Raw genomic sequence first — 20393 nt, forward strand, 5'->3', positions numbered from 1 at the left:
ATCTCACATTTGCTGTGCGCCTAAGCCTCTTCTCTAGTTTTAAGATCATGACTCTGCCATTGTCCACCTGGAAGGGACCCTGGGATCGTGCCCTCTGTATTAACAGATCATGGTCCTTATAGTGCAGCAATTTGACCACCATCGGCCGAGGCGGTCGGCCCTCCAGGGGCAGCTTGGCAGGGACCCTATGCGCTCTCTCCAGGGAGAAGAAGGGAGACAGACCCTCCGGCGCCACAACTGTTCTAAACCAGTTCTCCATATAGGACACCGCATCACCTTTCTCAATTTTCTCTGGAAGCCCCACTACCCTCACGTTGTTCCTCCGGTTACGACTTTCCGCATCCTCCGCTCGTCGCTCCAGGATCGCCAGAAGGCCGAGGATATCCGTCAGTTTATGTTCTGCGGTGACCACCGCCGGTTTCAGGTCTTGAAGCAGTTGTTTGTTCGATTTCACTCTATCAGAGAGCTTGGCGTGGTCTGCCCTCAGTAGGCCCAGCCCCGTCGCTACCTGTGCAATGTCCTGATGCAGCGATTCCTTTGTAGCAGCGATCGCCTCCAGGATAGCGTCAAGGCGCTGGTTCAGCCTCTGTTCTTGCGGCGAGGCCTCCAATGGGGGTTGAGCACTGCCATCTTGGGCCAAGGCACTCGCACCTTCCTGCCCCCGTGGCGCAGCGAAGCCAGCATCCAGAGCGGCCATCTTGATTGTGAAATATGCGCCACTCGGGCTGCTTCCACTGATCACAGTTCACCGTAGTTACCCCACTGTCTCCTCGGTTCCAGGCACCTCCCGGCGTTGCTCAGTGGTGGATGATAATAGGGTCAGCAAGCACTGCCACGGATCCAGTCAGGACTTATAACACCCTCAGGCCCCCTCCTGTGCACAGCCGCCAACCTCCGACCCACGGCCGTGTGCTGCATAACGCCACCAGCACTCCCACAGCGCCCCCAGGAGCCGCAAGTTCTAGGGCAGCAAGCCCACTGCCCACCTCCAAAAGGGCAGGCAGATGTAGACCAGGGCCAATCGCGCCCACTGCTCAAACCAGCACCACGCAGTGTATGTTGCAGTCTGCCCTGCTCTCTATCATCTGTTCCACCAGTCCAATGCCTCACGATCTCCAGTTGGGCAGCCCCCGCCGCTGGTTGCCAGGCACACTGATCAATCCCAGCTCCGGTTGCTCCCCGGGCATGCAGGATCCAGGGGGGGGGTCGGGTCCAAGTCCAATACTACAGCCGCCTTGCAGTTTGTTGCCTCCCCTCAGCGCTCTCCATCCGGGTGATCGAGCCCCTCGGTTACCGCTGGCCCCGCCAGCAAAGCCGCAGCAGCTACGCCGGCGAGCGGCCACCGCAGGCTATCAGCGCTTCCGCCCGGGGGCAATCAGTCATACACCAGGCCCTCTCGCCAAGGATCAGGGAAGTGGGAGGGGGAAGGGCATCGCTCTCACCGGACCGCAATTGTGCAGTGCCATCGCCGCTCCGGACCGACTCCAATGGTCCCTGCCTCGGGTCTCCGCCCCGCTCGCTCTGCCCAGCAGCCTCCAGCACGCCTGTTTCGTCTGGGTGCGCAGCCTCTAGAGCTCCCGAGCTGCAAGCGACACCATTTTCCTTTTGTTCGCCGACCGGCTCCTTCCAGGCTCCAAGGTCCGGCAACGTGCGTCTCCCGGGGTCCCGGCGGGATCCAGACTCTCCCCTCCGGGTCAGCGACCACTCATGCAGCCGATGCGCACCTCCAGGGGCACCGAGGGCAAGATTTGCAGGAGGATAGCGGGACCCGGCGCGGAGCTACACGCTCACACAGCCATCCCGGTCGGCGCCTAAGCCACGCCCCCCCTTGGGACCAATCTTCCTTGACCATTTTAATATTGCTGCGCCTATCTGTGGAATTGATCTAAGGTTTCCTGTTTGTGCGCTTGTCTGCTGGCTATGTGCTACCCCACCTTTGGTATGTCAATCAGTGACTTCGGGCTTAGGTCCCAGAGCTTGCCTAACTATGTATTTGTGAGTTGGGGTTGATGTGGAGTTGATCAACTTTTTCCATATTTATAATGCTGTACCCAACAAGACTTTAAATGTGATGTGAAAATATTATGTGTTGGACAATCAAATCAATAGAGTTAAAAACAGGCATTGGCATTGCCAATAGGTCTCGCCTTTGGGACCTTATAAGTCTTTAACCATGCAACAGTTAATGTTGTTGCACCAAGGATATTATGCTACATAACTAAATACTTATAAGGTCCCAAAGGCGAGACCTACTGGCTATGCCAATGCTTGTTTTGCTTGCATTCTAGTACTTGTAGTCTTGATTTTACGTGTATAAATATATGAGAGAGACCCCTTTAACCAGACCAGGGGATTAGAGTACTTTTAAACAGTAGAATAAAGGGGAGATCCCTCGGTGGACTGAACACTTTTAAAAGAAACGATATGCTAATCAAACAAATTGCAGCCCATGGATTAGAATTTACAATAAATTCCAACACCATTTATTACAAGGTAAATAGATACCGTAATTTCTTTCTTTTTTTTTTTAGTTAAAATCAACATCCTAAACATGATAACAATCCATAATAAAAATTCATTTCCATTAAAAACAAATACGTAATAATTCATCAACCAAGACAAACAATTTTAGTACATAAAAAAAAGGTAAACCTAAAGAATGCTATACTACAATTCACAAGCTATTTGCTTCTAGGCACTACACCACAGAGAGAGACAAAGGACAGACACTAATTTTTGTCATGAAATAACACATCAGGTTTAACACTGATTCCTAGCCGTTCCTAGACATGCTCCAAATTTCATATCTAATGGAAGTGCCGTTTCCCTTGATTGTGTACATTGAAGCGTCAACGCGTTTCGATGGTTTATATATGATAGTCCATCTTTATCAAGACAATTTATATATGTCTCTCTTTTTTTACGGGCACTGGTTGGTTGCCACTTTCCTTCCTGTAAACAGAAACAATTAAATAATTGTTTTAGAAAGCAGGGCGATCTATCACTGTCTCATACTATACATTTTTGATTGGACACAATTATATCAACATATTTCAACTATACATTGACCAAGATGTAAAGAACTCATTAACTTTAAACATTCTTAAGGGATTTTATCTCCTTATTCTAATTTATATAGTTTTGACACAACTACTTATGATTCTGTTATTCTGATACATGGGCTGTACCATCTCTTTTATGTACATGCCCCCCCCTCTTTTTTTATTTCAGCCCAATACTACATGTGTATCTTCACTCTCTGACCCAATCTAAAAGAACAGACAAAGTAGGTTTGGTATTACGGGAAGAAAAGGGCCTGTCTCTACTCTTGGTTACAATCTTACAACTACAAATTTAGTGTGTTTTTTAGGGAGGAACTACACTTCAAAAGAAGGGGAGTTACCTTATCTCATGTTAGTTATTCCTCCCATGGTTATCCACAATGTCTTTATTCTTGTGACCATAACTTACAGATTCCTAAGAATAAATGTAAATTTCATTGTTATTATCATCCTATATAAGTTGGACTGGATACTGTTCTATAGTCAAACTTGAATTCATTACCTGAGCTGTGCAAACTCCTCGTGTATATGTTGTTGATATCTCACTTCTATAGGTACAATGATATATTTGATGTATTAAAATAATTTAAAACCGGGCTCTCATCTAGGGGGAAATAGTTCATTTAGTTCTATTTCTTAACAAAAATGCACAAAATATATCTTGCAACGTTATCTAATGTTATCGACTTTATACCACGTTTTCATAATATAGTCTTGATCTATTTCGAAATTGCAGTGCGGGGGTAATCCTTTTTCAAGCAGATTCTCTGCCGACTTTCAGCTATTTCTATCAATAAAAGGCTAATTTTAGTTGGCTACTTCATTTTTATAAATTGTTATATTCTATGCATAACAACGTATTACCGTGCCTCACCTGTGTACGACGCTTGAAATAGCAATGTACTCGCTACTCTTTGGAGGGATATTCTCCTCTCATACCCTCAAGGAACTGTTTGATATTTCCCTACAAAGTAAAATTGCAGAGGAAGATACCCTTATTAGAGCGTTTATTCCTCTTAGCATAATTTCCCCACCCTTACTCCCCTTATCCTACGTCTCCCCTGCTTACCGTGAGTACTCGTTTCACTATTGAGGGTTCCGCCCGCTCTGTAGTTTGCAAAAACCGCTACCAAACAACAGGCCTTGCGCTCTGTATTTAAATGCATATTTCTGTCACCTCATTGGCTCTTCGCTAATTCTAATCAGGTGCGCCTGCTGTTGTATGTGCGTCCTGATTTTACATATCACTGCTTTCCGCGTTCTATCATATCCTTCCCATATTCACCCAGAAGTAATTTGGCATCGCGAGCAAATTCCAAGCCTCGCTTTTGTGCCGATATGGCGGGTTCCAAGCCTCACTTTTATGCCGATGATAATTCTCCGCTGGATTTTGAATGGAAATATATCATTTACTGACTCATATATTTATCCCGCACTTTATCTGCTTTGATGTAAAGATAACGTTACTATACTAAATTATGTACAACCAATAATAATGCTATATAAATATTTATAAGTAGTGTTCCTTATTGTGACCCAACCCATCCCTTATAATAAAAATTCTAAATAAGGAGTTCTAAATAAAAAGTGCTTAAAAACTAGTACACATCATACCTGTGCTTGAGGATGCCGATATCTCCCACTACTTCTAATCAATATTTCATCACCTGTTTCTGAACATATTCTGAAACAAATCATGCCTGTGATTAAAGATGCTGTTATCTACCCCCTATTTCTGTTCGATATTTCATCACGTTTCTGATCATCTTCAGCATGAACAGTTATTATTAAGCCCCACATTGGCTATCATTCTTAATATCATGCCTTATTGTAAACCTATTGAGCTCCGTTATTATACAGCAAATGTCCCTATTTATTGCACTATTAAGTGGCAACTTATTGGTTCGCCACTAATTTCATCCACTCTTCTCTTGTGTTCAATCCCTTATTAATGGTATTGGGATAACACATATACCATTGTTCCCGCATTTTTCTCTTCACCTCAAGTTTGCCTCCTCTTCTATTTACACTCACTTTTTCCAAAATAAACCAAGTGAATTGATTACAATCATGGTTATATTGGCAGAAATGCTCTGTCAGTGGCGCATTTTCTTTTTTCTTTTTTAATGCTGACCTATGCTCAAGGAGTCGGATGCAGAGTTCCCTACCCAAGCCACATGGACAGACGAGCAGATATACAACGCTCTTACTCCTGCAATTGTTTAGGGTTTTTGCCAACAGAGTTTTACCGTTGAAACTCAGGTTCTTGGTCTCTGTACAATTAGGACAGATTGAGCACGAGCCACATTTGTAGTTGCCTGTGGCTTTTTGATTGTGTAAGGTCATTTGAACACTGTTGCAAGGGTTTTTATAAGTATTCACTAAAGCGTTCCTAATAGTTTTATTCCGCCTGAATGAAAAAAGGGGTTTAGTTACAGGTGCAGATAGGCCATGTTTTTAATTTTGTTGCTCAATCCTGAATATTGGCTTACAAAAACAATTCTATCTTTGGCTGTATTCTTTTTTTCTTTATTCATATCTAAAAGGTGGTCCCTATCATAAAATCTTGCCCGTTTTAATGAGTGCTTTATCAGTTTTTTTGGGTAACCCCTGTCTCTTAATTTCTTAGCCGTGATTTCTGCATGATAACAAAAATCACTTAAGGTTGTGCAGTTACGCCATAACCTTAAAAATTCCCCAAAGGGGATATTATCTTTTTGTGAAAGGGGATGATTACTTTGGTATTGGAGGAGTGTATTTTTATCCGTAGGCTTTGAAAAAAGCTCAACCTCCAGTACACCCTGGGAATCCTCGATTTTAATGTCTAGAAAATCTACACTCCTATCACTATGGTTTGCGATAAATTTCAAATTGACATCCCCCAAATTTACAAAAACAACAGGTGATGGACCGAATGTGGATCAATGTCACACACTCAACCCAGTCCAAAGATCTGGGCCCAAATCCATTGTTTTTTTGCACTCCACACCACCCCGGGTTAGACAATGGCGATATGCAAATCAGCTCTGACCCTGTGCCCCATGGGAACAGTCCAGTCCGAACTACAAAAGCCATGTCCTTCCCAGAACGGAATCAAGCATCCGAGGACCGGACCGGTTTCGAGGTAACACCTCTCATCAGCCCGGCTAGCTTGACTCCAGTGGTGTGGAGTGCCTGGGACCCACGTCTGGGCATCCCCAGCGCACTTAGGGCGGAATTTGCAAAAACAACAGGTGATGGACCGAATGTGGATCAATGTCACACACTCAACCCAGTCCAAAGATCTGGGCCCAAATCCATGGATTTGGGCCCAGATCTTTGGACTGGGGTGAATGTGTGACATTGATCCACATTCTGTCCATCACCTGTTGTTTTTGCAAATCCCCCAAATTTAGCCATTCCAGGAAGGATGTTAAATCCTCACTGTCACTGTTCCAGACAAAGATGATATCGCCTATAAAACGATGCCAGTGGGAGACATTTTCAAAGAATGGTGCCATCTCATTGTATATATGTTTCTGCTCGAAATGGCTGACATAGAGGCATGCTAGACTGGGGGCACAAGTATCAGAATAACAGAATCATTAAAGGGTTGTCACAAAACTGTATAAATTAGAATAAGGAGATAAAATCCCTTAAGAATGTTTAAAGTTAATGAGTTCTTTACATCCAGGTGAATGTATAGTTGGAATATGTTGATATAATTGTGTCCAATCTAAAATGTTTAGTATGGGACAGTGATAGATTGCCCTGCTTTCTAAAACAATTATTTAATTGTGTCTGTTTACAGGAAGGAAAGTGGCAACCAACCAGTGCCCGTAAAAAAGAGAGACATATATAAATGGGCTTGATAAAGATGTACTATCATATATAAACCATCAAAACGCATCGACGCTTCATTGTACACAATCAAAGGAAACAATACTTCCATTAGATATGAAATTTGGAGCATGTCTAGGAACGGCTAGGAATCCGTGTTAACCCTGATGTGTTATTTCATGACAAAAAATAGTGTCTGTCCTTTGTCTCTCTCTGTGGTCTGTGGTGTAGTGCCTACAAGCAAGTAGCTTGTGGATTGTAGTATAGCATTCTTTAGGTTTACCTTTTTTTTATATACAAAAAATGTTTTGTCTTGCTTGATGAATTACTGTTATATGTATATGTAATATTATCGTATATGTTTTAATGGAAATTAATTTTTAGTATGGATTGTTATGTTTAGGATGTTGATTTTAACAACAACAAAAAAAAGAAATTACGGTATCTATTTACCTTGTAATAAATGGTGTTGGAATTTGTTGTAAATTCTAATACATGGGCTGCAATTTGTGTGAATAGCATATAGTTTCTTTTAAAAGTGTTCAGTCCACCAAGGGATCTCCCCTTTATTCTACTGTTTAAAAGTCTTGATTTTACAACATGAACAGGGCCACAAGTGAAGTCCCAGAACACAAAACAAAGACTTGCGCACTTAAATGTAAATGAAACTCGAGTGATCTGCATTAGAGCCCACAGCATCCTTGGTACGAAATTGATACAATTGATACAGGCGAACTTTGGGCGAGAGGCAAGATCACAACATTGTGTGATAGGGTGACCAGAGGTCCCGTATTAATCTGGACAGTCCAGGTTCTTCCGCGTATGTCCCAGAGCAGAGATAGTGCAGCACCAGGTGTTATAACACCCCAAAATGGATGTATGACGTTACAACGCATGCTTTTACCACGCATGCTGTTACGTCGTCAGTTTTACAACGCAAACCTTTACAACGCATAGTGCTTTGGGGTGCTGGAAAGTGAATAGTTTAATTTACTATTCCAACTCCAGTCCCCGTGGACACTAGGGAAGGTGTTGGATAGTAAATTAAATCTATTCCCTATCCTAGAGCGCCCCCCAGCGCAATGCGTTGTAATGGTTTTCGTTGTAAAACCTGCGTTGTAATAACACTGCGTTGTAAAAGTTTCGTTGTAAAGGATGTTTCCCCCCCAAAATACCAAACTCAGAACATCAGTTCCCACCATCATGCCTCTTCTATGTTGCAAGGTGCTGTCAATTTAGTCATTTTGTGCACACAAAATCACTCCAGAACTGTATTGCAGCTTATAAGTTAGCAGCATATCAGTTTGTTTTTTCTCATAACCTTGTAACCCATACTCTGTATTCTCCAGACAATGCATTGAGTTTACTGCCTTCAGCTTCATTCACAGGGCAGCATAGTTGTTGCAAATGGGGCAAAGGTAGTTTAATATTCTCATTCCTTTCCCATGATAAGTATGGGACAGTTTTAAATTTACCAAACGGTAAAATATGGGGGAAACATTGTAATTTAGGGTGTTAGAGCAATACCATGGGCTGCTGCCCTGAGGGCGCAGCCAAGACAAAAAAAAAAAACACATCTTACATATTGTGAAACATGTAAGGTTGAACCCGTAACGGCATATCCTGGAACCCAAGTTCAGCTGCTTTTCCCCCAGTGCTAGTGTTGCCGGTCCCCTTGGCGCTGCTTGCCTCTGGCGGGTTGTTTTCCTTCGCACGGGCAGACCTTGCTCTGCTGTCATGAATGCCTGGCACTTTGGCATGACCCCACCTCTGTGTCACTGAGTGTACTAAACCCGTAGTGGCCGAGGTAATCCCAGAAGCCACCCTGGCCGAGACAAAACAGACCTACAAGGCAGAAGAAATGTGGTCGGTGGTGCTGGAATAGGACTAAGTCCCGAGGTGGTTGCGTTTCAGGGTGTCCTCTGGCACCATGATGACCCCCTAATAATTTAGTGAATTCTAAGCGAGTCCTTTTGCAACATAGAAGAGTCAACCGGGCTTTGGCGCGCAGAATGGCGCCCATGATGACTTGTGTCAGCGCTTGAAAGAACACAGTTGACTATAATCAGAACCGTGGCATGCGCAATTCGGTGTGCAGAAGGTCATGGAAACCGAGAACAGACAAGAAGCGGAGACTCCACTACGTTCGCACAGCAATAGTTATGTACATTAACGTCAATGAGCACAATCAAAGATTGCCGACTTTTTTTCAATAACTGATGCTTTTAGTAAGCAGAGCAGCATGCCACGCTGCTTATTAAAAGCATCAAATATTGAAAGAAACAGTTTTCCGAGCCAAAAAAAAGCCCCCAGTGTGTCACGCCGCCAGTGAAGCATCCAGTCCCCCCGTGCACACCTTCTGTCCACGCGCGTGCACGCTTTGGAACCCGTATCGATTCCAAAAGTTCTCGCAAGGCGAGAGCAGCACATGCACTCTGCTAACGTCAGGCGAGACTTATAAAACGAATACACTGCACTTTAAACAACCATGTTTATCTTAGATTAGCCAATCAAGGCCAAAACTAGACTGGACTCCATCTTGAATTTCAATCTGTGGCTGTGTTTTCATTTTTTCCTCTCTCTGCCTGGAGAAAATGTGCACAAATGAAATGCTTTGTGATGTTGCATTACATTCTGTATTATGATTCAGTGATCCTAGGTAACATTTTGCTAAGCTAATGCCATGTGATTTTTGCTGCGCATTTTCCTATAAAAGGGCTCATTTTGGAGAGAGTCAATCTTTTGATTTCTATAAGAGCAGATCCTCGTTAGTCTGACTTATGATTAGGACTTTAAATAATGTTTGATATTTTCTCCTAAGGGTCGGACATAAAATCAAACCACTTACTGCATGTTACTGGGTTTTAATGCTAATTTCCTACATTTGATATTATTATGAATTTGATTGATTTTGTATCGAACCATAATTTGTGTTCTGTAATTAATTTTAGCTTTTAATAAACTTTCATGGTTTCTAAATTATACTTTGTCTCAAGAATGCTTATTTAATTGATTATACTATTTGGTTTGCTGTCAATCTAGTCTGTGTTGGGTGGAACATTTCCTCACATGTTTTTGAGCACACACCCTCCTCCCAATCCAGCATAGGAGCGTTAGCTTTCTTCGATTTGATAAGATAGTCACGGTTAATGCTATGCTGGCACAAGGCAGAAAAACCGTAATGGGCTCGAAGCGTAACAAGTTGTATTTAACAGGTCTGAGATGGGTAAATGAGCTGCTCTATTTTGAAGAAAATAAAGGCTCAGTCAGCATTGCCCAAACCCTGTGGGTAGCTGGGAGGTGGAAATATTGCACCTCGAAAGAAGGTTTACAGACCATCAAGAACCTAGACTTGTGGGAACTGAAGGATACGAGAGAGGAATACACGGCACAACTAAATATCGGTGTACACACACACGACAGCAATGTAGATTTACTGATAAGTAGGATAAAGCTGGGAAGGTTTTAGCCTGGTTTATAAGACGAGAAGAGAGCTTGAAAGCTATACTCACACATAAAGGGGAAATAATACAGTGTGATCAGGCAGTGGCGGAAGGATTTGCAAATTATCTTTAGCCCGATGCCAGTAAGGTGGATTTTAGTGATTCTGAATTGGTGGATGTTGCGCAAGACTGCTCGACACGTATGTGGATGACAGAATAGAAACAAGCATTTGCAATGCAATAGGTCTTGCAGCATGAAAGTTTGAGTTACTGGCATTGTAAATGACAGTGCTTTGCATTAATTTTTTGTCTTTAATTTGCAATTGGTATATAAACATTGTTTGCACAAAGGCATTCACACGATACCCCCCCCCCCCGATTGACGAAACCAGTTTGAGGGTACCCATATTCAAATGTACTTTTTAGGATTAACACACTAACGATGGTTTACAACGTGACCAAAAATCGAATGTGGGCCAACCATTCAATCAACTGATACCCCCAATTTGTAAAAACGTGTAATGTGCTCTGTTTGGTACTGTTCCATCTACATGTGCCTCATCATCAATGATTTTTAACCTGGTTTTAACTGAACCACACAATATAGTTCTTAGGCATAGCACCTCGATCTGCCTGTGGAGGCATACACTTCACAAGAGTATTATATGGAAACAGACGAATACAGGAAAGGGTCTGCAGAACACAAGGGGACACACAGAGAGGCTGCTACCTGTAAAGTACAGAACCACACTGTACAGAAAAAATACGGGGCGTTGTACTATGTGGGAATGCGCACACTTACAAAATTACACCTGCAATAATATCACATGGAACACTTCCTGCCTCTCTGCCCCTGTACCTGCGTCTCCTCGTGCAGTGCATGTATCGCCTGTACATAACACGTGTCACTGGGTCTTAAAATGACCTTTCACAGCTTAATCTTAGTCCCACAATGGTCCAGGCACTGTGTGCCGCGTGTGGCCCCCTTTCGCTAATGCTGGTACGCTTCGTAGCGCTTCAGTTCGTCTCGTACGGTAAATCTAGAGCGGCCCGCTAAACCTCACGCGTCTCGCGTATGAAGCGTACGGCGCGGAGGAAGGGGGGGGCGAGGCGCACTGGGCGCTGGAGCTGTGCGGTTCGCACCAAGGCCGGGAGACAGAATGGGGACGTCTCCCAGGTACGGCCACACAGTGTAAGATCGTTCAGGGGGCTCGAGGGGGTGCGCGCCTCACGGACTTCGGGTTCGGAGCGCGGCGCACATCGCACACAATAACAGTACCTTCTGGTGGGGGATGCGAATTGCACAGCAGCGGGGGTCAGTCCTCTTCACGTCGCGATGCTTCTTGGGGGCAGTGATAGCTACTACTCGGCAGGGGTGGGGGCGTTTGGTGCGCTTTTGTGTGTGTGTGCGCACGCTTGTATGTGTGTGTATGTGTATGTGTGCAACGGCGGGGAGGGGTGTCTCTGTATGTGTGCGTGCATGTGCGCCGTGTATGTGCGCTCGCGTGTGTGTCTCTGTGTGTGCATGGTGCAGGGGGAGGTGTGGCTGTGTGTTACGGCTTTCCAGGAGGCAGGAGCTGGCCACAGCGAGCGCGTTCTCGTGCCCATGGCCCGCACAAATCGCCTTCTGGCAGAGGAAATGCGCGCGGCCAGGTGCTGTCTCCTGGAAAGCTGTGTCGCACACTTAGGCTGTTAACGCCACGAGACCTAAAAAGACTTAATGGAGGCCTTACATTGAGGAGGTTAGGATTGCCATTTTTCAATGGCAATCCAGAAATACTCCTGGTCCAACTGAATTCCACAAATGGCTGAAATAACCACCAAACCATTGTAGAACGTGGTTCCTTTGTCCCAAACGGAGGGCACTCTACCTGCAGACCTGACATCTGCTATTATACTACTAATACACAAAGAAGGAAAACTGAGGGTGCAATGTGGGTCCTTTCACCAGATCTCCATAATGAACAGTGAGGCAAAGTTTCTGCCAAAGGTGCTGGCCAACAGACTAGTGTTTTTAATTCTAGATTTAACTAATCTGGACCAGTCCAGGTTTATGTCATTTAGATCCACTTATCCCAACATTCTTAGACTCTATAACAACTTAGCATCCGTTGTATTAGCAACAGAGCCAATTGCTCAGGTATTGTTTGATTCAAGTAAAATGGGATTTTATGTTACAAATACTGTGTGGGATGAGTTTCAGACCCAGCTTTTAGATATCGGTCAGACTGCTTTCCAGTGGTTGGATGTCCTCGGTATGAGTAAACCAAATACAATCCAGGATCCATGGTATAAAGCAGGGTGCCCAAAAGAGGTAGCCGCTTTCCCTGATTCTTTTTGCTTTGACAGTGGAACCACTGGCGGAACTGATTAGAATAGATGCTCAGGTTAGACATGGTGCGTGGGTAAGTAAATGGGAAGAAAGAGTATTGCTCTGCGTGAACAATATACTCCTGTGCATGGCTGACAATAACATGTCCACAGCTGTCCAGACTGAAATGTATTTTCACCAGCAAGAAAGGTACAATGGCCTAAGGATTAATTGGTTATAGGAGACAGTTGGTCCCTGGGAAAATCAAGAATGTGTATAAAATGAATATATACCCAGTCAGTGATATATTTATGCCAGTATCCAGTTTTAATATGCAAAATAGTTTAAGAAAATAGAACAGAATTGCATGTCCGATGACAATGGGATACAAGCCTGTATCTCTAGACCCACATGAAAAACGGACAAACAAAGTAAAATGGCTCAGGCAGTTTGTGGTTGTTTCTATAAAGCAATATTTGGATTGAGAAACAACAATTACCAAGGTCACCTTTACACAATATCAAATGGGAGGATACAGCGAATCACCATGGCTGCCATGTTCTTTAATTTCGTTAACAAGCGCCACTGTTCTAATATGGCCTCTTGCTGCAAAGATTTAAAGGTTTTTGTAATTGCTGCTTAAGATCCACATGTGGATAGAGAATATGCGCTTTGTGTATGTTAGTTCAGAATCTTTAGTCTCCGAGGCCTTTTTTGCGTTATAAACATAAAATAAACTCAGTGGTCAGGCCCAACATAAACACAAGTATTTGTCCACTGATTAGGAGAATACCTTCATGTGGGTGAAAATCAAGATGGCACGGCACCAGATTCCACTGTCTTAACACAAGGCTGCGCAGGTAACTCTTACGAGGCTCCGGCTGCACTGAACTGGTGAGAGGGTTGTGTCTGTTCTTGAATAGACATGATGGCCTAGATGAAGGTAATTTTATTTTACCACTTCTTAAATACCGAATGCTACCGATTCAGTATTTAAGAAGTGGTAAAATAGGGGGGGGGAAGTAGGTATTACAGAATCGGTAAATACCGAATCGTTAAGATTCGGTATTTACTGATTCTGTAAATACCGATTTGGTAATGCCCATTGATTCCTATGGGCATTGAAGCCCATAGGAATCAATGGGCATTACCGAATCGGTATTTACCGATTCGGTAAATACCGATTCCAGCAAGGGTGCAGGGGGCATGTCTGTCTGTCACATGGCATAGGTGCACACATGTGCATGCACACCTGGATTCGGTATTTTACCACCCAATTTTATTGGGTGGTAAAATACCGAATCTGAAAGGCCTTTGGGACTCAGAAGAGTCCCACCTACATCTAGAAGTTACCGAATCGGTAAAAATACTGGATTCGGTATTTCACTGATTCGGTAAAATTGGCCCCCTACATCCCAAAAACCCATTTACCGGTCGGTAACGGCGGAAATCGGCCGTTACCGGCCGGTAAATGGCCACCTACATCTGGCCCGATGTCCTAGCACTTGTGCTCGGGATAGCAGGCAAGCTATTCCAGACAACAGAACCAGTTATCACAAATCAGGTATGCTCACTACCGCCAAAACACCGTGGATAAGCTTATTGTTTATTGATTCTGCTAGAACTAGTGTGGTGTGGTTTCGTGGATAACAATGAGTGTGTTAGGGCTACAATATATAATGATGATGTTACAATTTTTCCCTGTTGTCACTGTTCGTGAAGTCAGCTGCTTTTAATTGTTATCTACTGGGATGTTACCATTTAATATTGTGCGCACTAGAATATAAATTTTAATATAAATATTTTAAAATGCATATTCCATTTCTAGTCATCCTAGAGTTTGCTCTTTAATGAAAGATTGTTTGGAGTGGCACGGCTGTCCCTGAACTTATCTTATGGAACTGATTGCAAGCAGGAAACATTTCTTATGCAAGATTGCGGAGTGGGTTGTGTCTATGTTGCAGTCCGAATTGATTCACAGGTTCAAGTTGGTGCAGTGAACAAAGTCCTTGCACCAGAGAGCTAAGAGATCTGACCCCGAAGGTTCTGATGGTGATAGGTAGGGGGCAGTGTCATTTCCCCCTCATTGTGGATACAATTTAAATCTGTATAAAATGGTTTTCTGAAAGAAAGAAACATGTAACGAGTTATCCCCAAATGAACCTTGCTTGCAAAGAAGACCAGAAATAAACGGCCAAAGGCAAGCAATTTATACAAAAGCATTCAACAACGCCAAGAATTTTAAAATAACTGACGATACCCATTAAATAGCCTCACGCCACTTCTGACCTATTCCTAAATTGCAGAAAACTATTCTTTGCATGCTGGGACCTGTCGGTATTTGAATACCTACTACCACAAGATACCAACGCAGGCGTGTAATCTGCTTGATTGAACTCAAAGACTGGCCGAAGGCGTCTCACAACATGCTGGATACTTAACAGCTATGCTGGCGCTGTGGTGTCCGAAATACATACACAGTGTAAATTACGCGCAATATTCACTGAATGGAAACATCAGCAAGGGAAACGTTCACAGAACAAATCAGAAATGTTTCATGAGGATCGAAGTGAACAATAAAAAAAATACCTAAGAAGTGTCACAAACTCACAGGCAAGACCAGAACTGCAATAAAAAAAAGTTCTGTCGGGCAACAGGCAAAAGGGGTACGAACAATACCTTTGCTGCGGGTGGTGCTCATAGTTTCAACTGCTTGCAAGCAAAGTACGCTTCCGTGAAATACGCTTAATTCAACTAATAACAGAGACGGTGAGGTTTCCTGAGAGAAAATGTCCAGAATAAAGCGAAAGCTGAGGAGCAGCCGAGCCTGGGTCCTGCTGCCAGCTAGAGCGGCTCCTCTTTCACCTGCAGCGGGACGCTCTCCACGGCAACGTACGCTCGGTAAGCACAGCGAGAGGAAATGCGTCAGAGAGCCGGGAAGGGGCGGCTGTAACCGGAGCTGTCGTCTCTTTGCTGCTTCTGAGACTGTTTGTGATGCTAGCAGGTGCCGTATACCGTTTGGTGTGGGCTAAGAGGACCCATTATCTAGTGGTTTATGTTGATAAACATCTAGTGAGAGGGTGAGGGATCAAAGGCAAAAAAAGACTAGAGGCATACAATATGAATGCCAATTGGGGATTCTCCATATTTTGATGATATTTTGGGAATACCTGTGCACAATGCACGTTTAAACGGGAATTAGTATGAGATGGCAGAAATCAGTAGCTAAATTAATATTAAAAAACGATTTAACGAGGACAGCCAATAACGCTTGGTCCTGTTCTACACATATCTATCTGTCAGAGCGACCACTCCAGACCTTACTTTGTGTGTTGACTTAGATGAAGCAGGGTTTTAGCCGGGAAATAAAAACATCTACTAACAGTCTGCTCTGCAGTGAAAAAGGCCTAAGATGATGGAAATTGCTACTGCACAAGCCAGGGGCGTAACGCAGCCCCCCACCGATCTCCCGCGGTGAGGGGGGGGGGCGAGCTGCAGGAGGCCCCCTCACCACAGTACTCAGGCCTGAGCCTCCATATTAAATCCAGAGCGGGGGCCCCTCCGTGTACATTGCAGGGGGACCCCTTATACTTTTGTTACGCCACTGGCGTAAGTGTGTATTAAAGTGCTAAGAGTAGGCCGCAAATGCTTTTTATGTAATGAAAAGAAGATGCAAGGTAAGAGTGTAATTCTTCTTTAATGCCAACAAGACTGGAGCAACGATCGATGTACAGCCACATCCAGTATTCACACTAACCGTCATCGCTCTACTTAACACTCCAGAACTTCCCAAGGTGGAAGTTCTGAGAAGACAGAATGTCATGGATCAGTGGCGTAACGAAACTTGCGGGGGCCCCCCTGCAAAGCACATGGAGGCCCCCCCCCCCCCGCGGCTCGGCCCACCACCTACCACTTTGCCCTACCACCCAGAAATCTAGTATTTGCCCCTACAGTACAAAAATAAGCATCACCTAAAGCCGTATTTTCAGCACTTATCTGTGCATACTTCGAACAGCAAATATAAATAGCAAACACTTTTAATTGTGTTCTAGGGCTGCCTGAAAGATTCATGACTGATAATTAAAGGGAACAAAGACAGAAAAATCACATTACAAATAAATACAACACATGGCTGGCATTTTTCTTTTGGCAACCCTACTTCATATTCCTTTTCATTAAATGCATTCTCACACTACAGCACTAAATGTAAATTTCAAATGTAAGGAATAGGCAGAGTGGGGGCCCAGGGGGTACTGGACCAGAAAAAAACTAAGCCTCTGTTACCAGTTTACAAAGGTATGTAAATTTGCAAATGGTCTCTAGCCTCGAGGCAGTTGCCTTCAACCCCCTTGCTTCTGGGCCTGGAAGCTCAGGTCACTGTGACCTGCACCCACCATTTAATTTATGAGGTAGGACTGTTATGAGGCAAGTCACTGGTGCAACCGGCCCCAGCGAGAAGAGTGTGGTGCTGCCTGTGTGCGCTACAGCGCTGATGGGGCCCCTGGAGGCTGGAAAACGAGGACTTCTGGGGGCATAGCTGCCAAGGTTTCAGATTGGACTGTTGTTGCTGTATGTTGGATGCCCCTGCCAGTAATCTCTATAACATACACAGATAATTCATTTTTCCAATAAAAACTTTATGGACTTAATCGAAATGTGAAACTGAATTTTCTTTGCCAGGAGGCAGTGACAGGAGCAATGTTATTTTTTGCAGGCCCCTCAGTCAGAATACTGGGAATATATTGGGACCTCATTTTCACTGCAACACTGAGAACCTTCACATTCCAATACAGTCCCAGCTCTGATTGGGTCTAACAGTTGCTCCCCTCTGGTGGCCACAGGCACAGCCTTTCCCTTCTCAAGTAAGATGGCCACCAGGTCTTTCTCAACAAAGATGGTTCTCATTTCACCTCTCTGGAGAATGGGTGTAGTCAAAAAATCTTTAATTCGTGGAACCATGCTTCAAATTCTCCCTTCTTACTCAATCAATGTGTTGTCAATAGCTAAAATCCAAGATCTGGCAGTTGCAAAGTCTCCAAATTTACTCAAAGGAAGACTATAGTTGGCATACATTTCTCACCAGTGTTTCATTAGCTGTCTATTGGTCTGCAATGCCACAATAAGTATCTTGTATAAATCATGCGAACATATAAAGACAAAGGCAAAGCTACAAGGCATGCCCTTTGTACATCAAGTGAACAGACAAAGACCATCAGTGCATGTGCTTCAATACTATATTCTTCCACCATGTTATCTGACTTTTGGTGTGAGGTGGCAAGTAAAACAAAAACATGGATGTAGCTTGTGTGCAGTCAAGTGGCCATCTCTTACTTTTTAAGATGGGTGCTGCGGCAGTGAGTTTGGAGGAGGGATAAGGCAGTCTAAGGATGCAGTCCATCGGTGTTGAAAGGCAAGCAGTAACAAGTGTATGGTGAAGGGGAATGGGGGGGCAGATTAAGGAATGAGGAATAAATATGGTGCCTTGTGCCTCATGACAACAAGGAGGCTGCCTTTGTAGTACAGCACATCAAGAGAGGAGCAGTCTTTGAAAACATATTCCAGAGCTAATGGAAGGAAGATGAATGGGCTGTGCCTTCTCTATGCATCAGTGAGGTAGACCTTATAAGAGGTTTAGTTGGAGACTACTTTAGTTCAAACACAGTTGAATATAGAAATCCAAAGCACAATACATGATTGATTATACAGGTATACAATCAGCTCATAAGTCACGTGCACTTTTAATTGCGCTGTGCAGTGCGCATGACAATGGCATTGGTCACCAGCCCCATCCTGAAGACTATGCAGATGAGGAGACAACTGCTCGCCGCGCACCCAACATTTAATAAATGAAGAGCCTCAATCAGAGGCCCGGCTGGCTCGCTGAGAGAGAGGGGCCTGAGTTACGCCCTGGGCACAGTGCATCACATGTTCTACCCACTGTTTGCAGTTTTGGATGCTAACACTTCAATGGCTCAGACGGCAAAGTGCTGGTCACTTGAGTTTACAAATTCACACTAATGCTATTTTTGCTGTTGGTTATATTTGTACATCAAACATGTATTATACTTCAGACTCTCAGTCTTGTGTTTTTTCTATAAAATGTATTGATTTTTTGCGTCCACCCAAAGAAAAAGAAATGCAGTTGAAATCAATCTGGATATAGTCCCTAATTATGAATATATGGAAGTTATTGCATCACAAAATCTGAATCCTAGACCTCCTATCGAGTGATTATAGGGGAAAGGCCCCTTTCCCTCAGCAGGAACAGTAAAATTACAGGGGAACGGCACTGTGTGACATACCATAAGACTATAGAATGATAAGATTCCATTGTTGTGTTGGTCTTGTGTGGGAAGTAGAGTTTGACTGTTGGTACACGTTTGTTGGAAGGAAATATATTGGAATCATTATTGAAAATCAGGAGAAGTCTGTTGATGCCAGCCATTCACTGTGAGCTGGGTTTGAGAGGAAAGTCTCCGACACCATGGCTATGTGCACTCACTTCACTTGCAGCTGATGGACTGACCACACCGGAGAAGGTGAGGGGGCTGCCTGCAACACAGGTGGCAAAATGGATATGGGCAAAGGGGTGGGGAAAGAGAATAGAGCACTCGAAAGGTCCAGCCTGTACTCTGGACCGGTGTCTGCTTGTGGGGCAGTGGCACTCACAGGACCTGCGGCAGCTGGGGCAAGACCCGCATTTCCTCTAACAGGCAGAGGGTAGCTATCCTCAATGTGGTAGGTGCAGTAGCTCTGGGGGGCATGGCTGTAAGCAGCCCATTGCACCCTGGTTATGTCTGTCTCTTGCTACTGAGGTAGAGATTGCTGAGCTCAATTACTTGCCTGCATTAACACTAGCGGCAGGCTTGCAGCACTACTGCTGATATGTGCTGGATCGAATAATCACCATTCCTGTATTGCAACAGAAGTAGTTCTTTCACAATTCGCAGGGAAAGGATGTGTGGCCCAACCTAATGCATTTCGTCTGCAATGAACCAGCTACTTCCTGCAGAGGGTTCCATTCATCGAAGAAATGGACCCAGATAAACTCCAATGTGTTCTGCCCCGTGGTGCTTTTGTTCACTGCGTCAAGACGTAATGTTCACATTTATTTTATTTTGCAGTTAGTAAAAACCTTTGCAACACTCAATCCAAGCTATAAAATTAATAAAATATTAAATCAATGTAAAAGCAGTTCATCACTACAAAAAGTTGAAAAAGATGCAAATATAGCTGACAATGCTTACTAATATCAAAAGTGCGGCTAATCTACTTTTAACTTTAAATCAACAAACACACAATATTCGTCCAAGGACCTTAATCTTGACAAAAACGTAATATGACACCTGAGATTGAGGGTTTAAAGAACAACATTCCCTGTAACTTCAAATCTCACCCTGTGTTTATTACAAGAAATTAACCAGTATGGAAACAATCCTAGGCTGCAGGCATATTCCACGAGTGAGCAATAAAAACACCGATAAACCTTTGTATTTGTACAAACCTGCAAAGAGTGGGCTCTAATAAATGTAATAAAGGCGTAGGCTGTAGGGATAACTGAACGCAAAGGTTATCATTTTGGTATAGGTGATCTCTAAGCTTTGATTTGCTTCAGATAGCTGCAGGGCAAATCACTCGACGTTCAAACTCAAACCCATACTCAGTAGACATAAAAGTTTAAGGGGCAGATTTACAAGCCCCTTGCGCCACTTTTGCATCACTTTTAACATAGGAAAAGTGACGCAAAAGTGGCGCAAG

The 20393-nt window shown here is 43.9% G+C and overlaps 1 protein-coding gene across 2 annotated transcripts in view; it reads right to left on the reverse strand.

Moving 5' to 3' along the window:
* Positions 1-15616, reverse strand: part of LOC147751698 (NAD-dependent protein deacetylase sirtuin-3-like) — a 357410-nt gene extending 341794 nt beyond the window's left edge. The window contains exon 1 of one of the 2 annotated variants that reach the window (XM_086939215.1): positions 15315-15616. In XM_086939215.1, the coding sequence (XP_086795341.1) occupies positions 15315-15336 (22 nt within the window). In that variant the 5' untranslated portion in view covers positions 15337-15616. The remainder of the gene's footprint in view (positions 1-15314) is intronic. The other variant, XM_086939223.1, reaches the window with a different exon arrangement.
* Between the last annotated feature and the right edge of the window lie 4777 nt (positions 15617-20393).

This window comes from Lissotriton vulgaris, chromosome 1_1, assembly GCF_964263255.1.
Source record: "Lissotriton vulgaris chromosome 1_1, aLisVul1.2, whole genome shotgun sequence".
NCBI classification, from domain to species: Eukaryota; Metazoa; Chordata; class Amphibia; order Caudata; family Salamandridae; genus Lissotriton; species Lissotriton vulgaris.